Source organism: Octopus sinensis, linkage group LG6, assembly GCF_006345805.1.
Source record: "Octopus sinensis linkage group LG6, ASM634580v1, whole genome shotgun sequence".
Lineage (NCBI taxonomy): Eukaryota > Metazoa > Mollusca > Cephalopoda > Octopoda > Octopodidae > Octopus > Octopus sinensis.
The window spans coordinates 108573661-108588660 of record NC_043002.1 but is presented as its reverse complement, the minus strand read 5'-3'; the positions used below and the strand labels follow the sequence as shown (position 1 = coordinate 108588660).

The 15000-nt window shown below is 39.6% G+C and overlaps 1 protein-coding gene across 2 annotated transcripts in view; it reads left to right on the top strand.

The window, feature by feature from the left end:
- LOC115213355 (3-mercaptopyruvate sulfurtransferase-like) overlaps positions 1–4686 on the top strand; it is a 24236-nt gene extending 19550 nt beyond the window's left edge. For both annotated transcript variants that reach the window (XM_029782297.2, XM_036504206.1), the window contains exons 6-8: positions 1300–1386; positions 3643–3767; positions 4479–4686. In XM_029782297.2, the coding sequence (XP_029638157.1) occupies positions 1300–1386; positions 3643–3767; positions 4479–4529 (263 nt within the window). In that variant the 3' untranslated portion in view covers positions 4530–4686. The remainder of the gene's footprint in view (positions 1–1299; positions 1387–3642; positions 3768–4478) is intronic.
- Positions 4687–15000: the final 10314 nt, after the last annotated feature.

The window sequence follows — 15000 nt, the reverse complement described above, 5'->3', positions numbered from 1 at the left end:
TCCATCAATTCAGTGTAAAAACCCATTTGGCATCAGCTGTTTTTGGCATCTGAAAATCAAAATCAAAAGTAAACCAAAATCGAAATCAAAATGTAAATTGTAGTTGTGACTGATGCCAGTGCAGCCTGACTGGCACCCATGCTAGTGACATGTAATAAGCACCAGTCAAGCGTGGGCCAATGCCAGTGCAGCCTGACTGGCTCCCTGTGCCGGTGGCATGTAAAAGGCAGCATCAGATTGTGGTTGATGCCAGTGCCACCTGACTGGCTCCCATGCTGGTGGCACATAAAAAGCACCCACTACACTCTTGGAGTGGTTGGCATTAGGAAGAGCATCCAGCTGTAGAAACCTTGCCAATCTCCAGTCAGATCATCCAACCCATGCCAGCATGGAAAACGATGATGATGAAGTCATTTTCTTTTTACTCCACATAACAACTAACTTCTACCACATGTTACTAAGAAACAACTACTAATCTGTGGACATGCTTATTAAATAAAATAAACTGCAGCATCCATGGCTTTCATGCTTAGAATTTTCAAAACATGGAATAAACTACCCACATCAGTTGTTAGTTGTCATGACACTGCATCCTTCAAAGATTCCCTGCTTCTTGAAATTCACAAGCGCTACCCCTGATGCACTTGGGCATCGTTTCCTCTTTAACACTCTTTTAATGTTCATTTCTCTGTATGGAATGGTATTTGGGAGAATAAAAGACAGAGATAAGGAATGGTTAAAAGGTTGACAAGTGGTTCTCGGCAGACAGAAAAATAAGTAATCTCTCCCTCCCTTTTCTCAATAACCCCTGATCCTAAGTCCTCCCTCCAATCAGTGTATATTCTTATCCTCTGTGGTTCTCTCCTCCACCACATTATCACAACCACAACTCCCCTTCTCTAACCTTACTTTCTCTCCTTTATCTTCCACCTAAAATCATTATCCACACTCTCTTTCTCTCTCTCCCTTTCTCATCTTTTCTATTATTCCTTGGTTACAGGTGCCAGTTTAGTCCCTTAGCCTTGCAAGTTATGAACCAATCTTCTCTAGTGTTAGTACCATGCAAAAACCACCCACTACACTCTGTAAACTGGTTCGCATAGAGACTAAGCTATGGTAGACGTAGGCATATGATGCTGTCTTTCACTTTGTCAGATCCTGTCAAACCATCCAACCTGCTCCAGCATGGAAGCCAAAAATTAATTAATAATAATGGTGATAATGTATGATTTACTGTAAATTGCAAATGGAATAGTTTTGCCCCTTGAACTATTAATTTATATTTGTTTTATTTGTTAGGTCACATTCCTCACTCCAAGAATTTACCATATTCAACACTATTCAAACCAGATGGTACCATGAAGTCAAAGGCTGAACTAAAAGAATGTGAGTTACATACTTTAATGAGAATGTATTAACATTTTCAGATAGTTTTATTGAATAATCTTTTTTCTTTTGTCCTAAAACAACAACAAAACCTATATATGGAAACAGAATTTTCTTGAAATCTGTATCACTCCAAAGAACGTGGATGAACTCTTTAACATTTCATCTAAAAAATTTTTTTATTTAATGGTAAACTGATAATCTATTTAAGGATATATTTATCTCTGATCCACCATGGGACAAAAGTTAAGTAACAGCTTTTAAACAATCTCCAGGCATGGGTGTCTTGTTATGGAACTTACTTCACAAACTTGTGGTTCCGAGTTCCATCTTGTTGCATAGCAACCGGAGAAAATAATTTTTACCATAATTCTGACTTTGTTCAATACTTTAAGTGCAAAATCTGGTAAATAGAAACGTGTGTGTGTTTGTGTGTGTGTGTGTGTGCATGTTTGTGTATATATTAATAAAACTAAATGAAAATGATTCGAGAATTCTTATAAGTTACTTGTTTGTCATTTGACTGTGGCCATGCTGGAGTACCACCTTTAGTCAAACAAATCAACCCCAAGAATTATTCTTTGTAAGCCTAGTACTTACTCTATTACTACTAAGATACAGGAACATGAACACACCAACTTGGGTTCTCAAGCAATGGTGGGGACAAACACAGACGCACAAATACATACTTGTATATATGTGTGTGTGTGTATATATATTATATATATATATATATATATATATATGTGTGTGAGTGTATATATATATATGTATATATATGATGGGCTTCTTTCAGTTTCCATCTACCAAATCCACTCACAAGGCTTTGGTCAGCCTGAGGCTATAGTAGAAGACACTTGCCCAAGGTGCCACACAGAGGGACTGAACCCAGAACCATGTGGCTAGGAAGCAAGCTTCTTACCACACAGCCACTATCAAAATATGCTGCTGAATTCAGTTGCTGAATAAAAGAAAAATAAATTGGAACAAATTAAATTCACCTTCTGTGGTGGTCATTTCTGGAAGTTTCTATGTTTTTCTCACAGAAATCACTTAGTATTGGTGTTTCACATTCTTCTGATTGTTGTTGGGTCATGATGGTAGCAGCAACAGCAGAAATGGTTGTTGCTACAGTTGTAGTAGTTATTTTGTTGGCTTAACTAGTAGTACAGGGGTCAAAATCCATGATGGCATATTAATATTTATTAATATGCATATTAGACAAGTGGGCAAGTGTCTTCTACTATAGGCTTGGGCCAACCAAAGCCTTGTGAGAGGATTTGGTAGACAGAAACTGAAAGAAGCCCATCATATAAATCTATGTATGTATGTTTGTATTTTTTGTTCCCCCAACATCACTTGATAACTGATGTTGGTGTGTTTACATCCCTGTAACTTAGCAGTTCAGCAAGAAAGACCGATAGAATAAGTACTAGGCTTACAAAAAATAAGTCCTGGGATCGATTTGCTCGACTAAAGGTTGTGCTCCAGCATGGCCACAGTCAAATGACTGAAACAAGTAAAAGAGTAAAGAATAGTATTGACAGTAACTTGGAAGTCTCAGCTTGCTTAGCTTTCATTGGACTTAGCAGTTCAGCAAGAAAGACCGATAGAATAAGTACTAGGCTTACAAAAAATAAGTCCTGGGGTGGATTTGCTCGACTAAAGGTAGTGCTCCAGCATGGCTGCAGTCAAATGACTGAAACGAGTAAAAGAATACAATAGCAATATAATTAAGCATATTAAGAAATATAACTAATAAGCGATTTATAAATTCTAGCCCACCTTATTGTTGTCTCTCTCTCTCTACTACAGGTATTTTGATGTGATTGGTATTTGGTTATAAAGGTTGTTCCTTCGTTGATGCATTGTTGTTATGTAAACGCTAAATTGATATTAAGATGAAAATCGTAAAGTTTGGTTGTTTCTTATTCACACATATGTCTATATGTTCACTGTGTATATGTTGTCTTAAGGATTCCCTGATTTGTCCTATGTAATTTTCTTCAAATCCTGAGCATATAATTGCTCAGGAGAAACCAGATTAAATGTGGGAATAGAAACATGACTCGGTGAACATACATATGTGCAAGTAAGAAATAACTAAATTTTACAATTTTCCCCTTTCAATTTAGTGATTACACAACAACAATGCTTCAACAAAGAAACAACCTTCATAACCAAATACCAACCATATCAGAATACATTTGGTAGAGCTGTTCTAAATTCTTTCTTTTTTTAATTTTTTCAATTCAGTGTTTGCAGCTTCTGGAGTTTCTTTTGAAAAGCCTTTAATTTCTGTATGTTATAAGGGAGTAACTGCTTGTGGTGTCGCTGCTGCTGCAGAAATTCTTGGTAAAGAAGATATCACCGTCTATTTGGTAAGTTCTTCAGTTGTGCTTCTTTCTGTCTTTTTACAAATGGATTTTATTAATTTCTTTTGACTCAGCAGCATAAATGAATCGGTTGTATAAAGTTACTTGATATTTCGTCAAGTATTTATATCCTCTTGTAATGTGTCATCCTTCCCAACAGGCCAGGAAATACTTCAACTCTTAACTGTTGCTCTCTACCAAACTTTTTGTCTGTTCCATCGTCATTTAACATCCGTATTCCATACAAACAATGGGTTGGAGACTTCTCACCAGGAAATGAGGCTGAAGGGTGTTGGCACCAAATTACCTGAAAGAAGCCCATTGCACATATGTTTGAGTGTTTGCAGGGGTCCTTTGTCTAAACATTGCACGATTAGTATAAACAAATGGCATTCATTTCCAATCTATGAAATGGAAAGATTACCATTCCTGGAAAGAAGAGAGGGTTGGCAACAGGAAGAGCATCCAGACATAGAAAAATATCTGCTTCAACAAATTCTGTCTGACCCATGGAAGCATGAAGGAGACAGCAAAAAAATAGGGATTCTTAAATTACATTCAAACAAATTGCTTCATCCCAGTATCTCATCACTCAACTGATTTTTTTCTCTATTTCCTAGAAAGTAATTTAATCTTCCTGTTGACCTGTATTTACATAAAAGATGTCTGACCAGTTCTGAATTAACCCTCAAACCAATTTTTTGTTCCTAATTTCAGGGTTCTTGGCATGAATGGTCTCAGAGAGCTGATTCCAAAGATATTGTTTAATCTTGGAAATTCCAAGTTACAGTGCAGAATCTTTTTGAAAGTAATTTAAAGTGTGATCCGAAATTATACAAAGATTTTTTTAGAAACTTTTTATTTAAATTTGCTTTTGTAATTTGTTTTCACCCAAGAAAAAGAGGTCAGTAATTTTCTTTGAAGTCAAAACAGATTCACAAGAGCAAATTACTGCCACACTCGTAGAAGTGATCACCCGCTTTGATATAATCCGTCTTTCTGATCTGGTTATAAGACCAAGATTTAGAATTTTTTTATACTGTTTGAATTATTTTCATATCCATTTTTCTTGTTTGCTATGATTTTTACAAATCCGAACATTGGTTATCGTTATAAAGTTTTTTTTTATAACCAAACGACTGTAGTATATTGCTGAATATAAAATAAAAGACAAAACGAAACAGAAAAAAAAAAAAAATTCATTTGATATTAATAAGAAATCAAAATCTCAAATGAGAAAGTTTGTTTTTCAATTTTTTCAAGCGTTTTTTAAATTTTTTTTTTATTTAGTCACAAAATGTAGGCCTTAAGATATTTCACATTCTGTAACATGTCAACAATTGTCAGGTCTTGATAACGATGCCTTAAAACAATAAGCAATAATTTTCTCATGTTGTCAGTGAGACAGAAGAACTAACATTACATTCCTGAAGGCAATCAGTTATTCTAAGATTAGTTTATGGTGAAAATCAACCACTTGTAAATAACGTTGAAACAACAGAAGTGTGGAAGGAAGGATGGAGAAGATCTTTAAAAATATATATAAAAAAAAAAAGAAAAACTATTATAAGCACCAATTTGAGACAAAGAAAAAAAAAAGGCTACAGGCCTGCTGGTGGGAATCAAACAGCATCTCTAGGATTTGAATAAATAATTTTATTATTGGTCAATTCAGTTCATAATTTGATTCATGGAACACTTTCTATGTTGAACATAAACCTACAAGAATTTTACATTTCATTATATCTCAGTTTGCTAGGTTAAGTAAATAACTGTTCAATTATCTTTGGGACATATCGCACGACGCATCAGGGGTTCTCTTAACTGGGCAGGACATGCATGGCTGTAATCTCACTTTAGTTGCTGGGTCTTCTCAGTCACAGCATATCTCCAAAGGTCTTGGTCTCCTGTCATTGTCTCTTAGTGAGACCTAATGTTCGAAGGTCATGCTTATATATATAGGTCGCCACAATAGATTGGTAGTCACTACACACATATTTTTCTCTCCTTGTCTTTTTCTGTGTCCCTTTCTGTAGAAGAGCGTAGGCTCAAAACATAAAAGACTTTTTCTATTCCTGAGCGTTATACTAATACATCTGTTTGTTTTGTACACCACCTGTCTTCGTCTTTTGCTTTTTACATGAACTCTCCCTATATATATATATATATATATATATATATATATACACACACACACACACACACATATATACACACACACACACGCACATATATATATTTAGAAGGTTGTTTGTTATGGCCAGTCAAAGAGAGATCATTGGTTTAACCGTTTAAGTAACTCGTCAGACTCATATGGCCAGAGGCACTTGACCTCACCAAAACTGGACCTGTATAAATCTATAACAGCAGAGAGAGTAACTTTCATGATTATGTACAACTATAGAGCACAAAGCACAGGGGTCAAGCAAAGCCTGGGGTCAACCAAAGCCTTGCAAGTAGATTTCGTAGGCAGAAAGTGAAAAAAGGCTCATCATACATGTGTGTGTGTGTGTGTGTGCGTGTGTAAGTATGTCTGTGTGTGGGGATGGGGTGCATCATTGTGTCTGTGTTTGACCCCCCACCACTGCTTGACAACTGGTGCTGGTGTGTCTATGTCCCCATAACTTAGCAGTTCGGCAAAAGAGACTGAGAGGATAAGTACCAGAAAACAAAAGCACTGAAGTCATTTTATTCTTCAAGGTGGTGCCCCAGCATGGCCACAGTCTAATGACTGAAACAAGTAAAAGACAGAAGATAAAAGATAGACAGAAAATCGATCATTCTGATGAAGTCCAATGTTTTGTTAACGAACAAAAGAAACTGATTTCTGCATAATAATTAATTTGGTTTTTGTCTCAAATATTTACCTTATTAACAATTAAAACCATTAATCGCACCTCTTAATGCAGCATTTATGCACTTAAAGTGGACTGTGTGCAATATGTAGAAGCAGCAGGAAGAGAAAACACAATGAGGTATGGAAGCCAAGCTTTATCTTTTACTTGTTTCAGTCAGTGAACTGAGGCCATGCTGGGGCAACGCCTTGAAGAGTTTAGTTGATCAAATTGACCCCAGTAATTATTCGATTGGTCTGTTTTGCTGAAATTTCTTAGTTATGGGGGTATAAACTAATAATGGGTGTCAAAGGGAGGGGGACAAACACAAACCCAAGGGAACACACACACACACACGCACAAACACATGCATTCATGCACACACGTGTATGCACTCATGCACACAGGCACTCTCTCGCCAATCTGTCTAGCCAGCAAGATGGCATCATTCAAAAGCTAAAATGATGCAAGGAAGTGCATTGTGACCAGCAGTGTGTAACAACATCCGATAGTCTGATCGATGCACCCACAAGGCATTAGTCAACCCGGTGTTATTATAGAAGACACTCACCCAAGGTGCCACAGTGCCACACAATGGGACTGAACATGAAACCACATGCTTACAAAGTAAGCTTCTTAACCACATAATCAATGATATAAAATCAATGATATAAAATCAATGATATAAAATCAATGATATGAATAATATATTTTGCGGGGTAAACATGAAGATAAAAAAGTACATCAACTAAACAAAGAACTACAACTGTTTGCTGAGTTCTTTTCACTTTTTCTCTTTTTTTTATTCCTTTCAGTATTCCTTTAACCCCTTACCCGGCAGAAACGAATATATGCGTTTTGACCGAAATCGTTTTTTTCTATTCTGGCGAGTTAACTCGTCAAAAGATAGACTTGCCAAAATCGACAGCAAACGAGTTCCTTCGTCTAAAAACGGGTTAACTCGTTTTTGCCCAAAGCGGTAATTTAAAATCAATATTATTGAATTAAAATTCATAATAAATAAGGTTTGAAATATACCTCGAAATCAACATTCAAAACATAGTAAAATAAAACAATTAAAAAATATGTCTGAAAAAATACATTCATTTTCAAAATAATTGTTGGGTAAGGGGTTAAAGTATATACTGCGAGCAAGAGTGAGTGACTGCTATCTCTAGCTGGCAGTTGTCCTGTACTGAGGAAGGGAAATTACCTAGAAACCATTGGTCTCCAAGTATTACTAAGGCTAGAAAGGAAGCAGTAGACTCCCTTGCTCCAAATATACAGACACAGATCATGTGTCGGTAGCCAGTTGGAAAAGATGTTTTCCTAGGGCTAAAAAGTAGTAACATCATCCTACGTAGGACTGTCACCTTGCATTGGCAAACGGTTTTCTCCTGTAAGAAAAAAAAAATGAAGTCAAGTACCTGTAATTCAAAAAATATCAAAATATAGGGAGAATTCCTACCGCAGTCCACAATCCGAAAGCTGTATAACTAATTAGGAGAAGAAAAAAGGATGGATGGTGGTAGCTGTTGTGACTCTTTGGAGTGCCACAAATTGACATTTTCAACATGATTTTTTTCCTCTTAAAAGGAGTATTTAGACTCCACATTTGAGTTACCTCTATTTCCAGATTTTTGTATTTTGAAAGTTTCTGCATTTCTTTTAGAGAAACATTGTCATCTGTTGGTATTGATACATCAGTTAGAAAGCATTTTTGTTCTAGTGATCTATGAGACGCAACTTTATTTTTATTATTATTATTATTATTATTATTATTATCATCATCATCATTATTGAGTGAGTGAGCAGCACATGCCATCAAAGTGAGACTGGGGTAAAAAATACGAAACCCAGTATATCCATCATGACTGCCCATCTGATAAGGGTACACGAGGCACATGCATAACAACCATATGTGCACGACATGTGATCTCATATCAAGATAAACAGTGCATGACATTGGAAGGGTTGTTTAAGGATGATGAACGAATTTGGAATCTTTATCATCTTAATTAAAGGGCAGGAAAACAAACATCTATCAGTCTCTTTTGCCAAATCAATAAGTTACAGGAACATAAACAAACCAACTCTGGTTGTCAAACAGTGAAAGAACAGACACACACACACACACACCACCACCACCATCATCATTTAACATCCATTTTCCATGCTGGTATGGGTTGGATGGTTTGACAGGCCATGAGGCCACACTGAGCCCTAGTCTCAGCTTTGGCACAGTTTCTATTGCTGGAGGCCCTTGCTAATGCCAACCCCTTTTAAAGAGTGTACAGGGGTTCCTCTTTCATGCCAATGATATGGGCAAGGTTGCCAAGTAACTTGCAGGGCAAGAAAGGAACAGAACAAAAGGAAGAAAAAAAGTGTGTGTGTGTGAGGTGGGGGGGTGTACACACGCGCATGCGCACACACATACACATGTGCACATGAACAGGCACATTAGACCATGGAGTACACACACATACACACAAATGAACAGGCACATTAGACCATGGAGTACACACACATACACACACACACAAATGAACAGGCACATTAGACCATAGAGTACACACACCTACACACACACAAATGAACAGGCACATTAGACCATAGAGTACACACACACAAATGAACAGGCACATTAGACCATGGAGTACACACACATACACGCAAATGAACAGGCACATTAGACCATGGAGTACACACACATACACACACACACACACAAATGAACAGGCACATTAGACCATAGAGTACACACACCTACACACACACAAATGAACAGGCACATTAGACCATGGAGTACACACACCTACACACACACACAAATGAACAGGCACATTAGACCATGGAGTACACACCTACACACACACACACAAATGAACAGGCACATTAGACCATGGAGTACACACACATACACACACACGCAAATGAACAGGCACATTAGACCATGGAGTACACACACATGCATGCATGCACAAATGAACAGGCACATTAGACCATGGAGTACACACACCTACACACACACACACAAATGAACAGGCACATTAGACCATGGAGTACACACACATACACACACACACAAATGAACAGGCACATTAGACCATGGAGTACACACACATACACACACACAAATGAACAGGCACATTAGACCATGGAGTACACACACATACACACACAAATGAACAGGCACATTAGACCATGGAGTACACACACCTACACACACAAATGAACAGGCACATTAGACCATGGAGTACACACACCTACACACACACACAAATGAACAGGCACATTAGACCATGGAGTACACACACATACACACACACACAAATGAACAGGCACATTAGACCATGGAGTACACACACATACACACACACAAATGAACAGGCACATTAGACCATGGAGTACACACACCTACACACACATACAAATGAACAGGCACATTAGACCATGGAGTACACCACACACACACACACAATGAACAGACACATTAGACCATGGAGTACACACACATACACACAAATGAACAGGCACATTAGACCATGGAGTACACACACATACACACACGCAAATGAACAGGCACATTAGACATAGAGTACACACACCTACACACACACAATGAACAGGCACATTAGACCATGGAGTACACACACTACACACACACACACAAATGAACAGGCACATTAGACCATGGAGTACACACACATACACACACACAAATGAACAGGCACATTAGACCATGGAGTACACACACATGCATGCATGCACAAAGAACAGGCACATTAGACAATGGAGTACACACACTACACACACACACACAAATGAACACACATTAGACCATGGAGTACACACACATACACACACACACAAATGAACAGGCACATTAGACCATGGAGTACACACACATACACACAAATGAACAGGCACATTAGACCATGGAGTACACACACATACACACAAATGAACAGGCACATTAGACCATGGAGTATACACACATACACACACACAAATGAACAGGCACATTAGACCATGGAGTACACACACATACACACAAATGAACAGGCACATTAGACCATGGAGTACACACACATACACACACACGCAAATGAACAGGCACATTAGACCATGGAGTACACACACATACACACAAATGAACAGGCACATTAGACCATGGAGTACACACACATACACACACACACAAATGAACAGGCACATTAGACCATGGAGTACACACACATACACACAAATGAACAGGCACACTGGACCATGGAGTACACACATATACACAGACACAAATGAACAGGCACATTAGACCATGGAGTACACACACATACACACACATACAAATGAACAGGCACATTGGACCATGGAGTACACACACCTACACACACACAAAAAATGAACAGGCACATTAGACCATGGAGTACACACACATACACACACACGCAAATGAACAGGCACATTAGACCATGGAGTACACACACATACACACACACACACAAATGAACAGGCGCATTAGACCATGGAGTACACACACCTACACACACACACAAATGAACAGGCACATTAGACCATGGAGTACACACACATACACACACACGCAAATGAACAGGCACATTAGACCATGGAGTACACACACATACACACACACACAAATGAACAGGCACATTAGACCATGGAGTACACACACATACCTACACACACGCAAATGAACAGGCACATTAGACCATGGAGTACACACACCTACACACACACACAAATGAACAGGCACATTAGACCATGGAGTACACACACACGCAAATGAACAGGCACATTAGACCATGGAGTACACACACCTACACACACACACACGCAAATGAACAGGCACATTAGACCATGGAGTACACACACCTACACACACACGCAAATGAACAGGCACATTAGACCATGGAGTACACACGCATACACACACACGCAAATGAACAGGCACATTAGACCATGGAGTACACACATATACACACACACGCAAATGAACAGGCACATTAGACCATGGAGTACAAAAAACATACACACACACACAAATGAATAGGCACATTAGACCATGGAGTACACACGCATACACACACACGCAAATGAACAGGCACATTAGACCATGGAGTACACACACATACACACACACGCAAATGAACAGGCACATTAGACCATGGAGTACACACACATACACACACGCGCAAATGAACAGGCACATTAGACCATGGAGTACACACACCTACACACACAAATGAACAGGCACATTAGACCATGGAGTACACACACATACACACACACGCAAATGAACAGGCACATTAGACCATGGAGTACACACACATACACACACGCGCAAATGAACAGGCACATTAGACCATGGAGTACACACACCTACACACACAAATGAACAGGCACATTAGACCATGGAGTACACACACCTACACACACACACAAATGAACAGGCACATTAGACCATGAAGTACACACACATACACACACACGCAAATGAACAGGCACATTAGACCATGGAGTACACACACATACACACACGCGCAAATGAACAGGCACATTAGACCATGGAGTACACACACGCGCAAATGAACAGGCACATTAGACCATGGAGTACACACACATACACACACACGCAAATGAACAGGCACATTAGACCATGGAGTACACACACATACACACACACACACAAATGAACAGGCACATTAGACCATGGAGTACACACACACAAATGAACAGGCACATTAGACCATGAAGTACACACACCTACACACACACAAATGAACAGGCACATTAGACCATGGAGTACACACACATACACACACACGCAAATGAACAGGCACATTAGACCATGGAGTACACACATACACACACGCGCAAATGAACAGGCACATTAGACCATGGAGTACACACACATACACACACACACACGCAAATGAACAGGCACATTAGACCATGGAGTACACACACATACACACACACGCAAATGAACAGGCACATTAGACCATGGAGTACACACACATACACACACACGCATATGAACAGGCACATTAGACCATGGAGTACACACACATACACACACACGCAAATGAACAGGCACATTAGACCATGGAGTACACACACATACACACACACGCAAATGAACAGGCACATTAGACCATGGAGTACACACACGTACACACACACGCAAATGAACAGGCACATTAGACCATGGAGTACACACACATACACGCACACGCAAATGAACAGGCACATTAGACCATGGAGTACACACACATACACACACACGCAAATGAACAGGCACATTAGACCATGGAGTACACACACATACACACACACAAATGAACAGGCACATTAGACCATGGAGTACACACACATACACACAAATGAACAGGCACATTAGACCATGGAGTACACACACCAACACACACACACAAATGAACAGGCACATTAGACCATGGAGTACACACACCTACACACACACAAATGAACAGGCACATTAGACCATGGAGTACACACACATACACACGCAAATGAACAGGCACATTAGACCATGGAGTACACACACCTACACACAAACACAAATGAACAGGCACATTAGACCATGGTGTACACACACCTACACACACACACACAAATGAACAGGCACATTAGACCATGGAGTACACACACCTACACACACACACAAATGAACAGGCACATTAGACCATGGAGTACACACACATACACACACACGCAAATGAACAGGCACATTAGACCATGGAGTACACACACATACACACACGCAAATGAACAGGCACATTAGACCATTGAGTACACACACATACACACACACGCAAATGAACAGGCACATTAGACCATGGAGTACACACACCTACACACACACACAAATGAACAGGCACATTAGACCATGGAGTACACACACCTACACACACAAATGAACAGGCACATTAGACCATGGAGTACACGCACATACACACACACGCAAATGAACAGGCACATTAGACCATGGAGTACACACACATACACACACACGCAAATGAACAGGCACATTAGACCATGGAGTACACACACATGCATGCATGCACAAATGAACAGGCACATTAGACCATGGAGTACACACACCTACACACACACACAAATGAACAGGCACATTAGACCATGGAGTACACACACATACACACACACGCAAATGAACAGGCACATTAGACCATGGAGTACACACACATACACACAAATGAACAGGCACATGAGACCATGGAGTACACACACATACACACAAATGAACAGGCACATTAGACCATGGAGTACACACACCTACACACACACAAATGAACAGGCACATTAGACCATGGAGTACACACACCTACACACACAGAAATGAACATGCACATTAGACCATGGAGTACACACACATACACACAGACACAAATGAACAGGCACATTAGACCATGAAGTACACACACATACACACACACGCAAATGAACAGGCACATTAGACCATGGAGTACACACACCTACACACACACACAAATGAACAGACACATTAGACCATGGAGTACACACACCTACACACACACACACAAATGAACAGGCACATTAGACCATGGAGTACACACACATACACGCAAATGAACAGGCACATGAGACCATGGAGTACACACACATAAACACAAATGAACAGGCACATTAGACCATGGAGTACACACACCTACACACACACACACAAATGAACAGGCACATTAGACCATGGAGTACACACACATACACACACACGCAAATGAACAGGCACATTAGACCATGGAGTACACACACATACACACAAATGAACAGGCACATGAGACCATGGAGTACACACACATACACACAAATGAACAGGCACATTAGACCATGGAGTACACACACCTACACACACACAAATGAACAGGCACATTAGACCATGGAGTACACACACCTACACACACAGAAATGAACATGCACATTAGACCATGGAGTACACACACATACACACAGACACAAATGAACAGGCACATTAGACCATGGAGTACACACACATACACACACACGCAAATGAACAGGCACATTAGACCATAGAGTACACACAACTACACACACAAATGAACAGGCACATTAGACCATGGAGTACACACACACACACACAAAAGAACAGGCACATTAGACCATGGAGTACACACCTACACACACACACACACAAATGAACAGGCACATTAGACCATTGAGTACACACACATACACACACACGCAAATGAACAGGCACATTAGACCATGGAGTACACACACATGCATGCATGCACAAATGAACAGGCACATTAGACCATGGAGTACACACACCTACACACACACAAATGAACAGGCACATTAGACCA